Here is a 19,726-nt window from a genome sequence, read left to right on the forward strand (position 1 = left end):
GGGTCAGTGTTTTCCAAGGGGGTCCATGGTAGCTTTTTCCTTGCTTTAGTATATACATTTTTTAACCTTGTAAATTCCAGTGGGGGAGGGGGGGTCCTGACCCCCCACCCCTCTAGATCCGCGCATGCATATATTGCATTAATTAGAAGACATAGAATTAATCGTACTGCTTTTTAAGATGAGTTTACGTGACACACTTTCAGGAATATTTTATAGAGTATAATATACATGTAGTAACTAACTAAAATTGAACTCAATAGCCCTCATCTTATACCATTTTAGGATATTATGACACTTCCTAATTGACTCTCTACAGCTTGAGTATTTCTGACGTTTTGTCAGTATATACTTGTTTTTTTATTTTTAATATACACACCGAGAACAGAGGCGTGTTGTAAGAGAACATAACCTATAATTAGAGATATGTTTTCTATTAACAGCCGTGGATCGACACGTGCGGTTCTACTTCGTTTGATTCTTAAGTTCAGAAGATAAGATTTGAGCAATTTTATTTGTCTGCCCAGAAACTTCACAAAGAAGAGAAAGTTTTGCTTGAAGAATAACAAAAACGCTACAATTTAGTTTGATTTAGGCTACAGACTGTGGAATTTCGTCCGATGGCTCCTTCATTTTTTAGGATCTATGGAAGATTTTTTAGACGTCCGGTCGACCCCTAAATTGTCGTCTGCTCTCCTTGCGACATCTGTGTTTGTTCACGTGATTGGATTCTCGTCCAACCATTGGTCAGACGGAGGGGTATTTTATACTGGACTTTGGGAGGCGTGTATCCATACGCCTAGATTCCACTGTCTGGAGGACCCCTACTCAGCAGGTGAGTCATAGACAACAGGTGGATCCAAGAATTTTTATTTACACATGCTCTTTAAGATCTGTTTACTGTCATCGCTCTATATTTCAATATTTCTAACACTTCGAATGAAACAAAGGTTTAAATGAAGTGTTGAACTCGAAATTTCTTCTCTTTTTCTTTAAAATTAAAAAAGAAAAGAAAAAAATGTTTAAAAATACAATTTGTAACACAAACCATTAAATAACTATGAATATAGAAATCATGAAAAACCAACGATGGGCGTGTATGGTTTCTTTTAGTAATTTTCCGCTATATCCCCTGGCTGGATTTATTAAACATCTGTCATGTTGTAAATTTTGAATTTACCGGGTGGCAGTAAATACAAAATTTACAACATGACACATCTTCCAATTTATTCCATACCTAAGAGCGTGTTCTGAGTACGATTTAAACTGAAGAAGCCTACTGACATAAAAGCTGATGTTACGGGGATTTCAACTGTTCGTTTTAGACCAGCATAAATACTGTCGTTATGATGACATTTTTAGCAAATTTAACCAATCAGTGGATCGTATTTTTTGAGTGACATGTTTCATTCATTGTTGGACCTTTGTTAGATTAATACCTATACTTAATTTAACTTTGGAATATTCCGTATACCGATCGATTCATAGGGCTCCATACATCTGTGACCGGTCGACAGGGGATGCTTACTCCTCCTGGACACCTGATCCAACATCTGGAATTTCCGAGGGTCCGTGTTTTACGCTTCGTTCACAGATTTGTTTTGATTGTAGATATTTTAGACCGATCCCTGTTGATTATCTCCACCTTTTTCATATAATAGCTGTTTACATAAATAGGTTGTATGTAAACATACATGTAGTTATGTTGTATCTTACATGTATGAAAGGTATTGAAAGGTAAGTAAATTTACCCGGAATAAAATTAGATCATCTAAAAAAAAAAACCAACTTGCATTTTCTTCAAAATTAATTATTTATAACATACAAGTTTCCTGCATGTTGTCAATAGTTAAAGCAATATGAGCTGTATTTTTAAAAGTTTTATTTTGCTATTAAAATGTGTTATTTATGATAAATTTGTATGTAACTAAAACCCTTATGATCAATTAATTAGACTAAAATAAAGCAGAAGAAAGACTTCTATTTACAATCCAATATACAGTTTTATATAAGAAATCCTTATTGTACAGCACGACAATAATGTTATTTTGATTCAATCAAAGCTTATATAAATAGTTTTTCCATCGCAAATATGAACAACAGAAGTTTATTAACGATTTTTTCTGTCATTGAAATAGTTATTTCCAATTTTGCAACAGAAAATTCCGACATCAAAATTGCAGCTCACATATTGCTTTAAGCATAGAGGAGACCAGAGAAAGTCGAATGGAATTCTTGGAATACAGGTTCTGCATTAGTCCGTGATGAAATCTCGCGCTTACCATGCTTACTCCAATTTTAGATGCGGGTTTTCCTATTATCCCTTGGGGGTACCCAGTGTTAACCTCCTTACTCACAAATAAACACAACTGGTTCGTGTTGACGGGAAGATGGCGGGGTTCGGTAGCGCTAGTTTAGTGGTGAAGATTACCTTTATCTGTGTCATTGTTGCCGTGTTGTTCCACCTGGTGGGATTTTCCACGGCCTACTGGAGTAATTGGACCGGATACGTATACTCCCATCACTGGGGACTCTGGAAGATTTGTCAACCTTACTGTTACTCCGTATCCTCGGGTTCCGGTATATACATGTTTAAAAGCTTTATAACGCGATTCTTCTTGAAATAGTGGTTTGTCAAAAAGTCTTAATATCACTCAGTTTTGTTTTAAAATTTGTCTTATATACATGTATACAGTTGCTTCTTTCTATATGGCTTTATCAGAAGGTATTTGTTGCTTTAATCATTCTGTTTAAAATTTTGTTTCTTTTTATGATAATTGTTAAATGAGAAAATCATACAACCAATCCAACCACGCTTGAATATATCATATTCATATTTTATGCTCAGGAATGATAATTAATGTTGCTTACAATTTAATGTGTGTAGAAGAAAACAAATTTCCACAGAAGAAAAAAGGGCGAATTAAGTAGGGCGATCATGTTTAATTACAAAGCCAGCTGGAAGGATAACAAATGATTTGTACATACAGCCTTAAGAAACATCTCATATCTTTCTGATGAGCGTGCACGCATGTAGGCGTGTGTAGAGGAGGGGAGAAAATCTTCTTTCCTTTGTCATTGCACTGAGCGTCAGCATGTATGTTGAAAGGTTCTAAGTAAAGACAAAGAACTAAGGTTTTTAAAACACCACTGAAAAGTCTTCTTGTAAGACACATGTTACTTATTATTTTTTGTATAGCGTCACCTTTTCTTGATATTTATAACGTAGATGACAAACGAGATTTGCATACAATATATAGCGTACATGTACTTGATATTATTTCTTTTTGTGTTAAGAGAATTCGACCAGACAGCAAATTGCTTTATCCTACATCTGAAAAAAATGTTCATGACATTTGGTCGTTCTTTAAGAAATGCAAATCTACATATATTGCACATTTTAGTTTGTTACTTACTCTGAACATTGTAACAAATGTTTTTATAAATGTGTGTGTCAGAAATGTAGAAAGGGACACATAAAGGCGTAACTGACGCTTTTTTTCTAAGCGATTTCTAGAAACGCGTGTACTTTTTTCAGTTAGTCTGCAGGCAGTCACTTCAGGATTTTGAAGGTGACATTAATATCCCCCATCATAAACATCAGAAATAAAACAGAATCCGTTTAAGTTACCCAGTGCATGTATTTACACGTTACTTTTTCGAGTATTTTTCGAAACGGAGACTACTTAGCAGAATTCATCCACTGACTTCATTTTTCAGATTGTAACCCAAAAATATTTGCCTCATGAGTTATCCATGAGTTGTTGCTGAATTCTTTCTTTTTAATGTAGGATTGCTTGGATGATGACACACACAAAAGTTTTCATTCATTCCATGTTTTGATATATTTGATTTGGGGGTAACTGTTGGCCAGTTGACATTATTGCGTGACATCAGTTCCAGGGCAACATGCATTTTGTTTGATCCAAGAACAACCATTTTGGTTTGAATGGTCAACAAAACGCATTTTGCGATTGTCCAGTCAATGCATGTTTTGTTATACCTTATTATTTTGACTTATCTTGCACTAGCTTCCTTGATCACGATGATTGATATGTATACATCTTACAGTGTGACGTAAAAAGCGTCATAGCGGTCCAGGATCTCATCGATAAAAAATACCGGTAGTCCAAAATCTCACTCAGCGGTATACAACATTGATTTTATTTTATTTTTTGATCGCTTTTTAACATTTATAGAACTCCACTGTTTTTTTTTTCAATTTAACTTGTATTGAATCCGCTCAGACATTTGAATGAATGATGCTACGTTTTTTAATCGGTTGGTTTGGAGATACCCAGCATTTTGATAAATTACAATTTCATCGATAGCGGGAATTAAGTTTCGTGGGAGATAACATATGCATCTCATCGAATATACACTAAATACATTTTTGCATCACAGCACGTTTTGTAGCAATAGCTGGAAAAAAGTTTAATAGGTGCAAACAATGTTTTCCTTTGACAACTGTATCGTTATTTAGATAGGTTGTATCTTAGTACAATTCTCAGTTAACCTTGGACTCTCAGTAGGGCGTGACTTTCTCGACACTCCTAATTAGCGTCACTCAAATGGCGAATAGATTTTCATTGGTTAAGAAATTAATAACATCAGCAACTTTAAACTGTTGCTGACAACGATGAGACGACTTAAGCCCCACCTCTTTGCCATACTATCATTGGATCATTGCTACACTCGTTGACATTAGCCCGAGTGTATATTTCAACAGTGAATACCACGCCTTACTGTAAGTCCTAAACAGAGACTTGCACTATATGACGACTTTTTTCTATCGTTAATTTCATTGGTTGTGTTCAATGATGACTTTTATTTTGATAGGTTGGTTTGGAGCTACCCAAGCTTTTGAGACAATCGGCCTGATTGGTGGATTTGTGGGACTAATCCTGATCATCCTATACATATTCATAGACAAAACAGCGGGAAATCGAGTCCTGTTCATCATTAGTCTTGTGGCAGTAGGGATTGCAGGTACAAAATACTACTACAAATGCGTGGCGTGGAAGACGGGTTAACCCCATTCCCCGCAGTCATGCATTATTTTTAACCCATATACCATTTCCTATTTCTAACGCAAAATCACGCATATACCGTTTCCCTACAATCACGCATTTTTCACCCACTTTCAAAAGTACATTTATAATCTTCAATTTAATGCAAATTCCCTTCTATTTTTTAAACTAACTAAAATTTCATAAAGTAAGAAAAACATATTACGTCATAATTACTAAAGCTAAATTTTAGAGAGAAATTTGTAACTTGATGTGCTATGAAGTGCTTGCGGGGAATAGGTAACGTCATATTATTGATTGCCGAAGTTGAGGTTAAGTTGGGGTATAGTGCAGAGAAAAAACAGCAATTGGTTAGAGTACATTGAATGAAAAATGTAGTAAATAATGGTTATATTCGCGATAGTCAAATTTTTGCTTTCTTTGCAAGCATAAAGAATGTTTTTGGATTGAAAAATTAATTTGCGTTAAATACGGTATACATACATAGATAGATGAAGCTGTCGCAAAAATAGGACATTTGTTTTGGGATGTTTTCGCAAAAGTTCTGACATGCAGAAAAACATGTAAATGTAATAAATATTGAATCATATTTTGTATAAGGATAAGAATTAACACTCAAATGGAATAAAATATGTTATGCTCAAAATCAGGAAAGACAGATTTTTTCCAAATCTTTGATTTCTTTCAAAATTACCTTAAAATATTATAATTTGAGCTGTAAAAAGAGTATGTCTACAAAATGTGTAGAAGACAAAATAACCCATAGAACTTTATTCTTTGCGAAGATATTTGAATTGTATTTGCCGTGCGGTTACATTATTCATTAACTGCAGTAATTTTGCCCTTTCCTCCCCCTCCCCTTTTTTTTTTGGGGGGGGGGGGGGGGGGCTACAACTCCTTAAGAACTCCGTAATGGTGCAAGTGCGGGAGTGATTCACTACCGCACAGATTTCGGGTCAAGGGTCAAATTGTCTATTTTATTAGAATTTCTTACCTGGAATCCCAAAATGTAGTTATGCAAGACATAAATCGATCTAAAAATATACAGAACGATCCATATATCGGTTATTTTTCGTGTATGTCAACATCACAACTTGAATTTATCCGCCATGTTTACTGACCTTGATAGATTTTATTTTGAGACAGCCAATGAGAATTTAGGATCTGTAGGAGCGGATCTTTTGGGAATTCCCTTAAGCATAAATGTCGCTGTTTACGAAAAAAATAATACATGGAATGGTTTTATTTATCAATGTTTAGTGATGCTATTCATTACAATTATTTATAAACACCGACATTTGCTTTATTGAGTTATTCTAAATTTCAAGCGCAAGTCTCCGCACATCACACGTGAACTGTCATGGTTGCTGAGTAGAGCGACTGGAAAACACGCAGATTTATTTCACATGGTTTTCGCGTTTGTGGGACTATGTTTTTGAAAGTGAATAAAGATGCCGACTTACATGTATTAGAAGTAAGTTGAATGTAAAAACAATTAATTTTGCCTGTAATCACTCGTAAATATATTTGCACCATTACGGAGATTCTGCGGCATTGTAGCCCTCTCCAGAAAACATCAGATAAAAAAAATCGGAGAGGGCTACATTATTGCAGCTAATCATACATCAGGCGCGGATCCAGGAATTGAAGTTAGGGGGGGCGCCAAAAGTAGGCAAGGGGTCTGGGGGCCGTAGGCCCCCATTGGGTCCAGGGCAGATATGGGGGCCCAGGGTGCGAAGCCCCCGGAAGCTCCTGGGTTCTAGAGATTTTGTAGGGTAGAAATGCGGTTTACCAAGTAGAAATATTTACATTTTCTAGACGAAACTGTGATTTACGTTAACTTTGACAATTTTAGGGGGGGCGCGCGCCGGGTGCGCCCCCCCCCCCTTAAATCCGCCACTGTACATGTACCAGATGTACATATACGCAGTGCAAGTGAAACGACACCAGAATTTCAATTTTTATTGACTTCAGGAAATTTGAGTGTTTTCATTTTAGGAATTTTCTGAAAATGGAAGGAAATTAATACATTTTCCGAAAAATTCCAGATATGAATTAATTCCAACACAATTGGTGTTCGGGCTTATTTATAACACTAGGTACGTGGAATATAAATCAAATTAAGGAAATTTTAAATATTTGATCTTGTACTTTAATATCAGTCATTTTTAAGTATTGAGCAGAATACGTAAGTCATATTAAAGAAGCTTTAGGCCCATTTCATATCAAAAACCAAAAATAGCGAAACGACTTATAAAAAAGCGTAAACTGATCCAAACCAGGATATACCAGAATAACCTGAATACCCATTAAAGTCATTCCTTATAAATTAATTTTCCATTTTGAAGTTTTGAAATTAAATTAATTCAAAATTTTCTCCAAAAATGCCTACAGAGTGAGCACGTCAAACAGGTTATTAACAAGTCTTTGACGTAAGGCATTGTGACCTAGGCAACACAGGTTATACGATATAAACTAATTTTTTATCCAATCAAATGACACGTTACAACCAAACTTAAATTATTTAGCTATGTGGTCATTCAACAAAAACATTGAAATTTTCTTCTGAGTTTTTATCCTTTGTCGTTAAAAGTATTTTTATCTGTTAAAATAAGTAGAATGGTGAACTTAATTTAATTTTCAGATAAAAATCAGTAAATGACATTTTTATTTGACTATTTGTCTTTTTGAAGAAAAAATCATCTACATTTCACGATTAAAAAATACAATGTTTCTTCAATTTTTCAGCGGGGTCTACTCTCCTAGGTGTGATTATTTATGGCGCGAATGGAAGCGCCCTCTCGTGGTCATTCGCGCTGGCTGTCATCGCCGGACTAATATACGGTGTAGCTACTGCACTGATGGCCATTCACTTGGTCAAACCAGGCCTTGTCCAGGGATGATCCAGCGAAGCCAACTATATAGTCTGTCAGATGATCGAGGACCTAGCTAACGGATCATTTACAGCAGGCGCAGTTCTCACCATTACGTGATAACGATGAATTAGATATAAATGTATTTTTGAAATTTTCGTTGTAAAAGTATTTTAGGAAATAAAGTTACGATTGAATATGTAGATTGCGTCCTTCTGTCTTCCTTAGGGAAAGAAACAATACAGCCTTTTTATTATTGCATAAAATCTTCAGCACAAGACAGAAATAGACATCAGACCGCAAATTTTGACCATTTTATGTTTCCCGAAATATATATTCTGATTATCATAATATCGACATGAAAAAAAACTACATGGTATAGAACAATGTGTACAGCACAGTTTTGCACAGTTTATTCCAACAATTTTAATTACATGAAGATTTTAACAATGTTTGGTGATAGTGCAGAAGGATTCTGTGATACAAATGCTCCTAGTTAACTGGCCGTGGTTTCAACGGCTTTTTTTCTGCATTTCATCTCCAATTTTTTTTCCTAAACCATTCTTAGCACTTTTAGCATTTTAATTCAGTCTTTTAGCATTCATACTCAGATACAAGACGAAGACTGTACAATATTTAGCTACTTATTTCGGACTAGCAACAGCTTTGCACGTTATTCAACTCTTAAAACCTTTTAAACTGTCGTATTATATAGGCTTCTTCGATTCTATCGTTTGGTAGAAAGGAATGGAACCTTTGGAGCATTAAAATCTACATCAGAGTCCCGGTACACAAAGGATTTGTGGTGTTTTTATTTTAGTTTTAAATGAGGGGGGCTGGCTGGAGAGATAATGAATAATCAATGTCTCAATAAGACTGCCAGAAGACATAACATTAGCTTCCAGCCAGGACTTTCTGTTACAATGACGCACAAAAAAGGAAATACTTCTATCCATGCTTTTCACACGGAAGTTTACACTTTACTTCATAAATATAACATTGATATATATCAGTAGAGCGATTGTAAATAGCTGTTAGTTAAACTGCAGGTTGGGATTTTGCAAAAGGATACAATAGTAATTCAAGAAGCGATTCATGCAGTCTTTTTTAGGAGAATTCGTAGCGGAGGATTTGTACAGACAATGCAGTAAGTCAATATCAGGTATAAAAATTTCATAACAAATGGATGATTCAGGGAAAAATTGCATAAAGGCATATTGCAAAATAATCGCGAGTCAGCAGTATTGATATTGTAAATCGATATTTTTTTTTGAGAGTCTTGCGGTCCAACATTTAACACGTCGATTTTTTTTTTTGTTTTAAACGTCGAAAATTTTCTGAAATGTCTAGTTTCTTTATTTGGGAATTAGGGATTTTACTCATAAGTTAAAAGCCATATAAAAGATGATTTGACATTTTTGCTTTGAAATACATGTACATTAGTTAAAATGAAGAAAAAATTCTATAGAGATGACGACCAGTTTGGCATGCTTTGTATAGCTGTTGCTTTAATAGAAGGAACTGAGAATTAATTGCTACTCAAGTAAACCAAGCTAGATCTAAAGTAAGACCGTCTTTACAAATCCTGAATTATGCCGACTCAGATTTCATTGTATCAAGACATGCAAAATTCCTGTTTAATCCGCGGAAAATGAGACCAAATCCTGAAAATAGCGTGATCAAAATAACCCTGACTTTTGGGGGTTTTTTTGTCGCTGTTATAATGATAAAAAATAATGCATAAAAAACCTTTGATTCTTCAAAACTTGACGGACGACTGAAGCAGAAGAGCATTCAATCAATCTGGATTCTGATGACTTTAGAATTCCTCTCTTGGCTGGCTATCATCGATCCGGTCCCGAGGGAGTTCGTTACCTTTCTAAACGAGTAATCATTTCTGCATTGTGCAGAGTATTAGCAAGCAAAAGAAAACTATTTCTCCGATATAGAAAACAACCTAATTGGGATTTACTTCTGTTTCTTTTGCAGAAATATCCCTAGTGAAGGAGAGAGAGTCAGGGATGTTCATTTGATCAATAGGAAGGAAGCCGAAGAAGGAAGACTGTAGCGATAAATTTTGTTAATGTCTATAATCATTGATCCCGTATTCCACGTTTGTGAATTTCAATATGCTGCTAATTCATCTCGTCAACTTAAAGGCTCTCTGAGTAATTCTCGTGTGCTATCGAGTGATTTTTGTGTAGGAATTGGATGCCATCTTCGGATCGTGTTGATTGCTCATTAATTTTCATATTCAGTTCAAGACTAAAGAAGGAATATTGATGGTTTGCATTAATTGTAGAGATTGACGTATATCTACGGGATTCTTTACTTGAAATCGATGTGAACTAAAACTTTTTCTGTGTTCAAAGTCCTCCATGCAAATAGAACATGTGCTGATGTAAAGTGATCTGCTCACTTACGATAATTGTCTTTTGACTAGCATGAGAACACGGCATATATTTCTTGGAGTTTCCTTTCTGTTATGGAGAAAACGAAAAGAATTTCAGTAGACCGGAAGGGCATCCAGTCTTTGTTCATCCCAGCTGTTCCGAAAATTGTGTTCGAAACCTCTGAGCCGCACGGACCAGAATCTACGGGAGGTACGATCCCTCATTCGCACTCGGCGGGGGAGCTAGCAATTGCCAATGAAGGAAATCAGTTACAGAAGCGCACCGGAAGTACTAATTTCCCGTCATCGGACGGAAGTGAGTCTAGTTCCCGCTCCACTCTTGACCTATATTGCTCACCTCGACTCCAGAGACGTCAAGTGTTTCAGTTTGACCAAGATGATATGGAACAATCATGGACGGAAACCATGGTTTCTCGGAAGTCTTCCAACACCCTGGGACCGGGAAACAAGATCGGGAGTACGTTATCGCTGACTAGTGAATGTACAGCCCGGAGTATAGGTCTCATATCTAACGACTCCTCGTCCGACAGCACACAATTCTCGGACAAACTGGAACACATTAAACAAAAACAAAACTATCTACGGCGGTATGCTTCGAACCCAGAGAAGAATCAAAAGGAGTGTGTGGAAAATGTTGTCCAAAGAAGCACCAAGTCTTTCAGTAACTTTCAGTCGGAAAGCCAGAGAACAAGTGAGGTAGGGAGTGACAGTATGGACGACAGTTTGGGTGATTACGTCACACCACGGGAAGTTCAAGAGCAGATGTCACGCTTCTCTGTCGCCAATTCTAATGAAAATTCTTCACCTAATCTTATAACTATGGTAACCGATGACTCGGAAATGAAAGAAGGTCGAATCCGACAATGGTTGACTGATATAGATGATAAAGACGGTTCCTTTTATTAAGTATTTTTGTAACACACGTGGTTTATGTCTAAACTTGACGTGCAAAGTAAACAGTTATTTTCAGTTCTAGAATTGCATTTGAATTAAGCAGAGGTCTAAAGGTTGAATCGTGAACCTGATAAGAGAAAACAAAAATTTGTTAGAGAAAACAATTTATCCCATTTTTCCGAACATCAGCATGTAATGTATGTTATGTACATTATACCATTTTTTGAATTATTTCGCGAATAAAAACGTTAAATTACGGGAAAACATCTAAAAATTAGAAAAATTTCTGAAAGATTTGCGATGATAGAAGATGCACCAAGCAATCCCAAAATCACAACAAAAAGTCAGCTGAATTTGAGAATGATAATTAAACAGAATGAATCGATTGTGGGGTACATGGGGATTATAAATTCACTCTTTACACTATTACATCAACGTCAATTACGGTATGTATTCATCAAAGTCGATATACAACCTTCCAAATTCAATTGTGTAAAGCCATAGTGTATGTTGTCATGGCAATTTACTTCCTCTGAAAGTAAACTTGGAAAATTGAGTTTCCTATGGACGTCCCTGTTTAAGGATTAGTAAAGTTCTATTAGAAAAAAAGATGGAATTTTCACCACGTGTTCTTTATGTATTTTTTTTAATTCTCTTAAACTTGTCCATTCTAGGCAGTTATAGCCGAGTTGTTCCAGGCACTCCTATAATTCCAACACTGTCGGCGGCGTGGAACCGCTCACTGACATTACCGAACTAATGAACTACATTCCAATTGTAAGGGAACTTTAAAAAAAAAAAAAAAAGACAGATGTGAATATTTTTCATAGCTCAAGTGAACTTTTCTTCGATTAGATTTGGTCCGTCTGTCTGTCCAGATGTCTATGTTTTTGTACCTTTTTCACATTTTTTACTTCTCAAGAACACTGGATCAGTGTTTAGGGGGCCAAAATTGGCTCTTATCATATATAGTCCTTTGCCACAAATCATCCTTGGTTAAAGCAATGCAACTACTTGTCTGATCAAACAAACTGGCGTTGTCGTCTTTCCATAGATCATAAAAAATAAGTGAAAAATTAAAGCATCTCTTAAAATTTCTCTTAAGAACCACTGGATCAGAAAATATTAATGAAACTTATAATTTATTAACTTCATTATATACTACTTTAGATTCGAGTTTGTTAAGATCATAATTCCCAGGGTATGATGAAAGCACGATAGGTATAAAAGTTTTACGTAGGAATATATATTTTAAAAAAACATTTCTCAAGAACAGCAAGACCATGATTACTCATAAGCTTATTTATATCGAAATGTCATATTGTTTGTAATTTTTGATGCAAATTGTATTTTTTTTTTGTATTTACTACGTACATGTATACCAACCGGTAAAATCAAAAATTACAATGTGACAGAAGTATTCTCTAGTAAGGTTTTCTGTAGAAACTTTCTCAAGAACCACAAAGCCATGTATGGAAAGTCTTACATTTGGAAAAATTCTCGGGTAGACCGAGGGAGGGTAGATTCAAGTTCATGACACCTATAGGTAAGGCGGAGCTATGTTATGTTAAAAGGTTGTACATAGGAATATATATATATAAATCTTCTAAAGAACATCAATGGCACGATTATAGTAACATACCGGTATTCATATGGAAGCATCAAAGTTGTACATAGAAAATGCTGATTAAAACCAACAAGGGCAATTTTGACTCAGGTGAGCGTGGTAGTCCATGGGCCTCTTGTTTTAATTTCCGGAAGATTAGAATGTCACTGATTCGGAAAACCACTGAGTAATAAAAGCTTTGGACATTTATGACAATGAACGGATTCACCGGCCATTCTAAGGATATTGAGATATGGAACATTGACTAATGTAATTTGTAACTAAAATTGTTGCTGAAACATTACCGTCTTTCAATACCACTTACTGAATATGGTGAAATATTGCTTTTTCTATAAGCAGTTCAATAGCAATGTTATTTCTAGTTCTGGATAACCATTGGTAAATGACCGATTCCAGCAAACCGTGACCTTTGAGGGGCTGTGATCTTTGTCATACGTCAGCTTTTTTGTTGGTTTTTCTTATAAACTTAGTTATATCGCTGTAACTTGCAATTTTTGATGATTACAATTAAGTTCAGTGTGGGGAATGTTGGCTGCAAATTAGGGACCACTCCTCAAGAGTTGAAGCTGTCACAAATGGAGTCTAGCGTTTATATATACTACCTAAAATTAAAGCTAAATATTATATTCAAATTGTGCAAACTAGGCGAGAAGGACTTAAAATCAATTTATAAAAAGAAAAGCAAAAATTTTGATTCTCTTGACTTGATTGATGGCTTTTGATTTTAGCTAGGAGCCGTAAACTCTTTGAGCCGTCATTTTGATAGAGTAAGAGTTAGGGTAAGAGCAAGGGGTCTAAGGTTAGGGTTTGGTCCAGTTGCATCTAAATTATTAATTCAAACCAGAATTGCTTCATTGGAATGTTCATAAAACAATCTTCAGAATTTTCTTGATTATAAAAATAATTTTTTTTGTAATAAAATGATTAATAATAAATCATTCATTAAAACAAATCAAAAAGCAACGGTCATTACAATAATCTTCCTTGTTTTGAATTAATAATTCTATACTTAATATTTTCCCAAAAAACTGAAATAATGATGCTCTCTAGTGTCGCAATATCTCTTCATTGTAATACTGTTGGGAGTATATTTTCGTGCTCCCTGGTTCGCGAGCGGTCGATCTGTCGCTCTCCTACGTTTTCTCGGTCTCCAAGGACGCATTGATTTACAGAACCATATGCATCCTAAAAAATCGTTCCTGAAACATTTGTAGCGAAATCTAGAAAATCATCACAAACACGAAATGTATTTCTTTGCATGAAATCAATATGGCACAAGGATTAAAAAAAACACAACTTTTTAACTGATCTCAGCATCCAGCATTATAATGAAGTATGCTCATGTATATATATACAGTACCTGAGGATGGTTTCATTGTAATATTACTGATCATGGCTTTGTTGCTCTTCATCAGAAGATTTTGAAAGATTTTCCTACATACCGTATTAGCGAGGATCTGATTTTGGCATTATTAGCGAGGATGCCGAGATCGCTAAAATTGAATATCGCTAAAAATTAATTGCGTTTTATTATTTATAGCTTCTTTAGTATGCATTTTAAAATCGCTAAAATTACATCTCGCTAAAAATAAAACACCAGTTTTTAAGGACAAATCGCTAAATTTGCGTCTCGCTAAAATTTCCACTTATATGCATGGTATTATATAAAACTTAGATCCTCAATGAAGTCCCACCCAGCCCCCCGGTCGCTATTTGATCAAATTACAATCTACATTTTGTAAGGAAACTTTCTGAGATTTTTCAACTTTTCTGGACCACTGGTTATTGTACCGGTTTGTTGGTTTTTTTTTTAATAAAAAGATTTTTTTAAGATGCCATCAAATTTTCACAATTTTTAAATATATCTCTCCCTTGAAAGAGGGCATAGACTTCTTTTGAACAAACTTTAATATCCTTAACTTAAGGATGCTTTATGGCAAATTTGGTCGAAACTGGCACAGTGGTTTTCGAGACGAAGTCGAAAATGTGAAAAGTTTACAGACTGAAATGCATTAAGCACACTTGAGGTTTCAGCCAATTACAGTCCTTGATAAAATTCTCAGATGTAGACTTGAAATACTTCTTTAAAAAAAATACAGGTAATCATATTTCTTTTCAATAAAGCGATTTTGTTTGTTGGAATTGGTGAAATCATGTATAAATTCGAATATTAATTGGTGATCATTATTAAATGGACCCATCATTTTAAACAAAAAATATATGCATAGTTCCTAAGCTTTCACTTTAATTTGAAAGCAGATAACCAAAAAATATAGTCTTAGGTTGTCTAAAACTTGCATCTTGGAAGCTATAACGAGACAAGCAATGACGTTTTCACAAAATGGTTTCGGAAAACATGAAAGAATCGAAGTTCCAGTACTATATACAGATGTTTTTAATAACTCAAATAATATATGAAATATATACAAAAAAATTATTGTGATACATCCTGTTCACAATAAAAAATTGTTTGTAAAAAAAAAACCACTTGGTTGAATTATGTTAAGTGCACAATGGAACATTTATATATGGGTTATCGCAAAAGTCACGTGACTGTGACTGAGCGCGTGACCCTTGTTTATAAAGTCGTAAAATGACTTCCTTGCAATCCGATGATAAGTTTTAAGAAGAGTCATTAGAACCAGACTCGGACACACACAAAAAACAGTTCCTACACCGGTGTACAATGTTCTGCTTGGCTCAGGGGGGTTGAAATCTGATCAAATGTGCGTAGCGTGTTTGTTTCCGTCTTGACTAAGGCAGCGTTCATCCCGGTGAACCAGTCTCTCTGTAGAAATGCTAAGAACTCTGTTGAACGACATCCACACGTCTCTATATTCTGGCGGCATCGTTGCCTCGTTTCCAGTGTCTCCTGCAAAACAAAAAATTCAAAGAAATTCAACAGTCTTCTCAGATTTCTTGATCTTTTAAGAAACATTTGCAAAAGAAAATGAAAATTTTAATCACCTTATATTTCTATAAAGAGAACGATTATTTGCATTCACGCCCGCTGTTCAATCTTATTCATGTATAATAAATTAAAATTGTAGTACTAAAACTAAAATTTGTTTGAGGTGAGTTTGATGACAATCATGCAAATTTTTTTCGAGATTTTCTTTGAAGATCCCGATGACGAGAGAAAAGGTGCGCAACTCTATGTATCAACATGACTTGATCATGTTCAAGTACTAGTATGTTTCTGAGCAGGAAAATCTGAGCATTTTGATTTATTTATTTTCAGTTTATATGTTCATTATTGATGTTGACGAAGAAGAATGTACAGAATAAATTTATATCTCGAACATACGTATTTTCACATATGTGAACAGAATAATGTTAACTATATAGATAATAAATTTGCATTATTAAATGTTTTTATATAAAGAATCAGACCCAGGTGACATAATACAATTTTCAAGTCCAGTACAATTGTAGACCTTACTACCCATCAAGGGGACACAACTTTCAGTATCCTGGTATACAGTATACCAACAATAAGCATGGACTTAGTTTGTTGAAAAAACTCTCTCTCTCTCTCTCTTTTTACCTGGTGAAGTTTTAAAGGTCGTATTGTTGACGATCATGGCATTACGTTGTAAAGTATTGTTTGTCGTGATTAATGACATAAAATTGTTCAGACGACCTTGAATACACCATTCATACAGACCGTACAGATATTTACAATGTGCAGTATGTATACACAGAGATTGGGAAAACGCCAAAAGAATGTTGGCAAGTGCAATTTCATCTCGAGCCAAAATTGCATTGAGAGAATTTCCAAACATGTAAAGTTCCACGTATCATTATTTATGTCAGTACTCTAAAAAGATTGTCCAGATAATTAATTTGATGATTTTTTTTATAATTCTATTGACTTACACGTTTCACATTAACATATTAGGAAGAGGCCGGATGAAGGCTATAATGATTATTCATCTATTAATTCTCCTGTAAATGTTGGAACATAGCATTAAATCATTGTAACCCCAAAGCGGTTTAATTAAACGATAAGCCTACCCCACAAATTGAGCACTTTATATTTTTTTAATAGCCTAGAGAGAACATTTGATAAAAAAGATGGCACAATGTAAACAAAACAGTTTGACATTGACAGAATGCAATATTTTTATATGTCCATATGGAATATTCCCGTTCAATAAATATGTCCAGACAATGCAGGACTTATTGCACTCACCCTCGGACACTGTCCGGTTGTTCCTTTGGACTCGGGGAACACTGGTAAAACTCCTCCCTCGACAATTAGTTTCCTTCATTTTTTCTTTGTCTATGTGGCGGTTTGGAAGTACTGTTCGTTGTAAACAAGGTCTTCTATTTATATGCACGCGCTTAGTCAGTAACCCTGAGGCTTTTTTTTATTGTATAAACCAGAGTACGGAAAGGCATTATGGTCAAGATTATCGAGTTCCCGGGGTAGCTGACCAAAAATGAATCAAGTTATGAACCACATTGTTGCAGCATAATTTTTTTAAATATACAAATGGGGGGGGGGGGCAGAAAACTAAAAATTAAATTTTATAGTATGGTATTAATTTAAAACACAACTTTAAATAAGCACTGGGTCAACCAGCACGGGCCGAGGTGTCGTTGGGCCGAGTAGTCTGTCTACCATTTAACAGCTTATATATATTTCTCTTTAAAAGTATAAAGTTTACGTTACCTTGATTTAAAAGTTTCCCCAAGCTTTTCGATGCATTTACTTTCTTGTACAGTGACGAAGCGTCGTTTTTGAAAGTGTGTGTGGGGTGGGGGGGGGGGGGAGCCAAAGAATAATTTAAATTCCTGATTAAAACTTGAGGAGGGGGTGGTTAAGTTTCAACCTCTTTAAACAGTGCAAAAAATGGGGGGAGGGGGCAATCGGACCTTGTATTTTAGCTTTTTATATTAAAAAGTTGTGTTTGGAAAAAAAGGGCAGTCCCATCCCCCACCCCATCCCCACGATGTTAGGTACCTGTTGTAAGAAACAACCAAAAAAATTAGGTTCCGACTACTTAAAATCAAAATTCACACAAAAGGCAGGATCAAGACCCTTATGTTAAAATAATCACCTGCAAAAAGCTGAAGCCGCTTTCAAAGTAGGTGTTAAAGGAAAGGCGGCAAAAGAAAATGGATGTTTGAGACCAGAAGTTGACGTTTCATCCTATTCCCGAAAGTCCGAAATGAACAGGAATTAAGTAGAGAGGGTCAAAAGTTTAAAACTGTTATGGTGCTCCATACCGCGAACAAAAACAATGGGTCGTGTGTACTTATCGTGAAAGTAAACAAATCATCATTGAACAACATATGTATACACACGCGTATGAATAAATTGAATAAAGGCATAAATGTGTACATTTTTTCTTGACATTCCTTCAAATAAAAAAAAATTAGAACTAGCAAATGCAATTTACCCTGATTGTATACATGTCTGTATAAATTAATCAGCAAATAATAAAAAAAAAATCAATGCTTTAAACTGAAGATTCAAATATGAATAAATTTTCATTTTCACACATTTTCATTTTTCACACGTGCAATATATTGTTAAGGGAGTTCTTAAAATGCCATTATGGGGCAAATATAACCTTTTGTTGCATTTAAAGAGAATCTATAGAATTTCTCCAATGCATATTTGATAAAATACACGATATACATTTGTTATTCAACAGAATCATGCTGAACCTATGTAAATGAAATGCTTTATTTAACAAAAAATATTATTGCACAAATCAGGCAGTTAATTCACAGGAAATTCCGTTATTTCAGTCTGAGAGGCGCATATTTTTGACCCCGTAACTGAGCTCTGCTCCGCCGGAGAGGTTAATGTCAATACCCGTACAAGAATGCACATCTGTCGCCAGGAACGACATAAAAGCCCGGCCTCCTCTATAGTACCGTACCGTCCACACACCTACAAAATAATACCATCACAAATGTACCAGTACCTCGCATCGTTGCGGTTATTTGCAGCTGACATGGCAGATGTTGGGGGTTGATGCATTTATATAAAGGATGTGATTTGGACTTCTCATTGGTTATGTAAAACCTTTGAGTCTCCACGTGTAACCCAAACGTTTTGCAAGAGAAAGAAGAAACAGGAATTTTAATTAATAAAGAGATTTCACGAAGAAGGAAAGAAAAACAAATCTGAAGACAAAAATTTGAAACCTAGCCTCAAGTTCATGTTGTTAAAATACATAATTATCAAGTTTATTCTGAAAATGTTGCATCAAGCATTCTTAATCAAACACACCTGACAATCCGCGCCACTTTTTTTGGCAGCCTCAGGATCGCTGTATTCCTTTGTTTCCCTCTCCCACATTGGCGTCCATACATTTCCAGGGGAAAAACTGACAAGATTCATAAAACATATGCACTAAATGTCAAATTAAAAATCGTACTCCATCAAAACGTTGTAAACTACTTGCAACGAAGTTGAAATTGCAAGAGGGGTATGGTCATTTGCATTCATTAATATTGATGATTCTTTTTCGCAAGCAAATGAATTAATGGAATCCCTAGCGGACCGAAAATCCCTGGCTTGCAAAGATGGATATATTTGAATATTGTTTTATCCTTCACGCTAAGATATTTTTTTTCAGAGGTGACACATGCCCAAACGAATCATGTTACATATGTGCAATTTGAGGGTCAAAAGTCAAAGGTCAGGGTACTTGTCCATTTAGTATCCTTTATCTTTGTGACTTGACTATACTTTCCTGATGTCAGAAAATTAACTTTTCAAGCGAGAGGAGTCGGTAAAATCTAAGAAACTAAGGGGAGAATCAAGGTTTTCTAAAAAGACCATAAGTATCAATGTTTTACCTCTATTTTCTATTTCAAAACGGCTAAACCTTCTGAAAATTGATTATAAACATGGTTGTATACTCACGCT

At 35.2% G+C, this 19,726-nt stretch overlaps 2 protein-coding genes across 4 annotated transcripts; both read left to right on the top strand.

The window, feature by feature from the left end:
- The first annotated feature begins 438 nt into the window (after window positions 1-438).
- LOC134229914 (uncharacterized) lies at window positions 439-8,103 on the top strand. 2 transcript variants are annotated; one of them, XM_062711698.1, is made up of 3 exons: window positions 439-832; window positions 4,837-4,986; window positions 7,776-8,103. In XM_062711698.1, the coding sequence occupies exons 1-3, from the start codon at window positions 643-645 to the stop codon at window positions 7,928-7,930; spliced, it is 495 nt and encodes a 164-aa protein (XP_062567682.1). In that variant the 5' UTR covers window positions 439-642; the 3' UTR covers window positions 7,931-8,103. The 2 variants fall into 2 exon arrangements, with proteins under 2 accessions (XP_062567682.1, XP_062567681.1); XM_062711697.1 differs by lacking the exon at window positions 439-832 and adding an exon at window positions 2,349-2,577.
- A 609-nt stretch (window positions 8,104-8,712) lies between these two features.
- LOC134229917 (uncharacterized) lies at window positions 8,713-11,282 on the top strand. Of its 2 annotated transcripts, none has more exons than XM_062711702.1 (2): window positions 8,713-9,062; window positions 9,890-11,282. In XM_062711702.1, the coding sequence occupies exon 2, from the start codon at window positions 10,386-10,388 to the stop codon at window positions 11,217-11,219; it is 834 nt and encodes a 277-aa protein (XP_062567686.1). In that variant the 5' UTR covers window positions 8,713-9,062; window positions 9,890-10,385; the 3' UTR covers window positions 11,220-11,282. The 2 variants fall into 2 exon arrangements, with proteins under 2 accessions (XP_062567686.1, XP_062567685.1); XM_062711701.1 differs by having other exon boundaries at window positions 8,713-9,047.
- Window positions 11,283-19,726: the final 8,444 nt, after the last annotated feature.

The sequence above is a fragment of the Saccostrea cucullata genome, unplaced genomic scaffold, assembly GCF_032062105.1.
Source record: "Saccostrea cucullata isolate Sc308-1 unplaced genomic scaffold, CSIRO_AGI_Scuc_v1 ctg4883, whole genome shotgun sequence".
In the NCBI taxonomy this organism is placed as follows: domain Eukaryota; kingdom Metazoa; phylum Mollusca; class Bivalvia; order Ostreida; family Ostreidae; genus Saccostrea; species Saccostrea cuccullata.

Coding starts and splice junctions, on each gene's coding strand:
- LOC134229914 (XM_062711698.1), top strand. CDS start 643: ATGGAAGATTTTTTAGACGTCCGGTCGACCCCTAAATTGTCGTCTGCT. Junction 833..4,836: donor GGAGGACCCCTACTCAGCAG/GTGAGTCATAGA, acceptor TTATTTTGATAG/GTTGGTTTGGAGCTACCCAA. Junction 4,987..7,775: donor TGTGGCAGTAGGGATTGCAG/GTACAAAATACT, acceptor TCAATTTTTCAG/CGGGGTCTACTCTCCTAGGT.
- LOC134229917 (XM_062711702.1), top strand. CDS start 10,386: ATGGAGAAAACGAAAAGAATTTCAGTAGACCGGAAGGGCATCCAGTCT.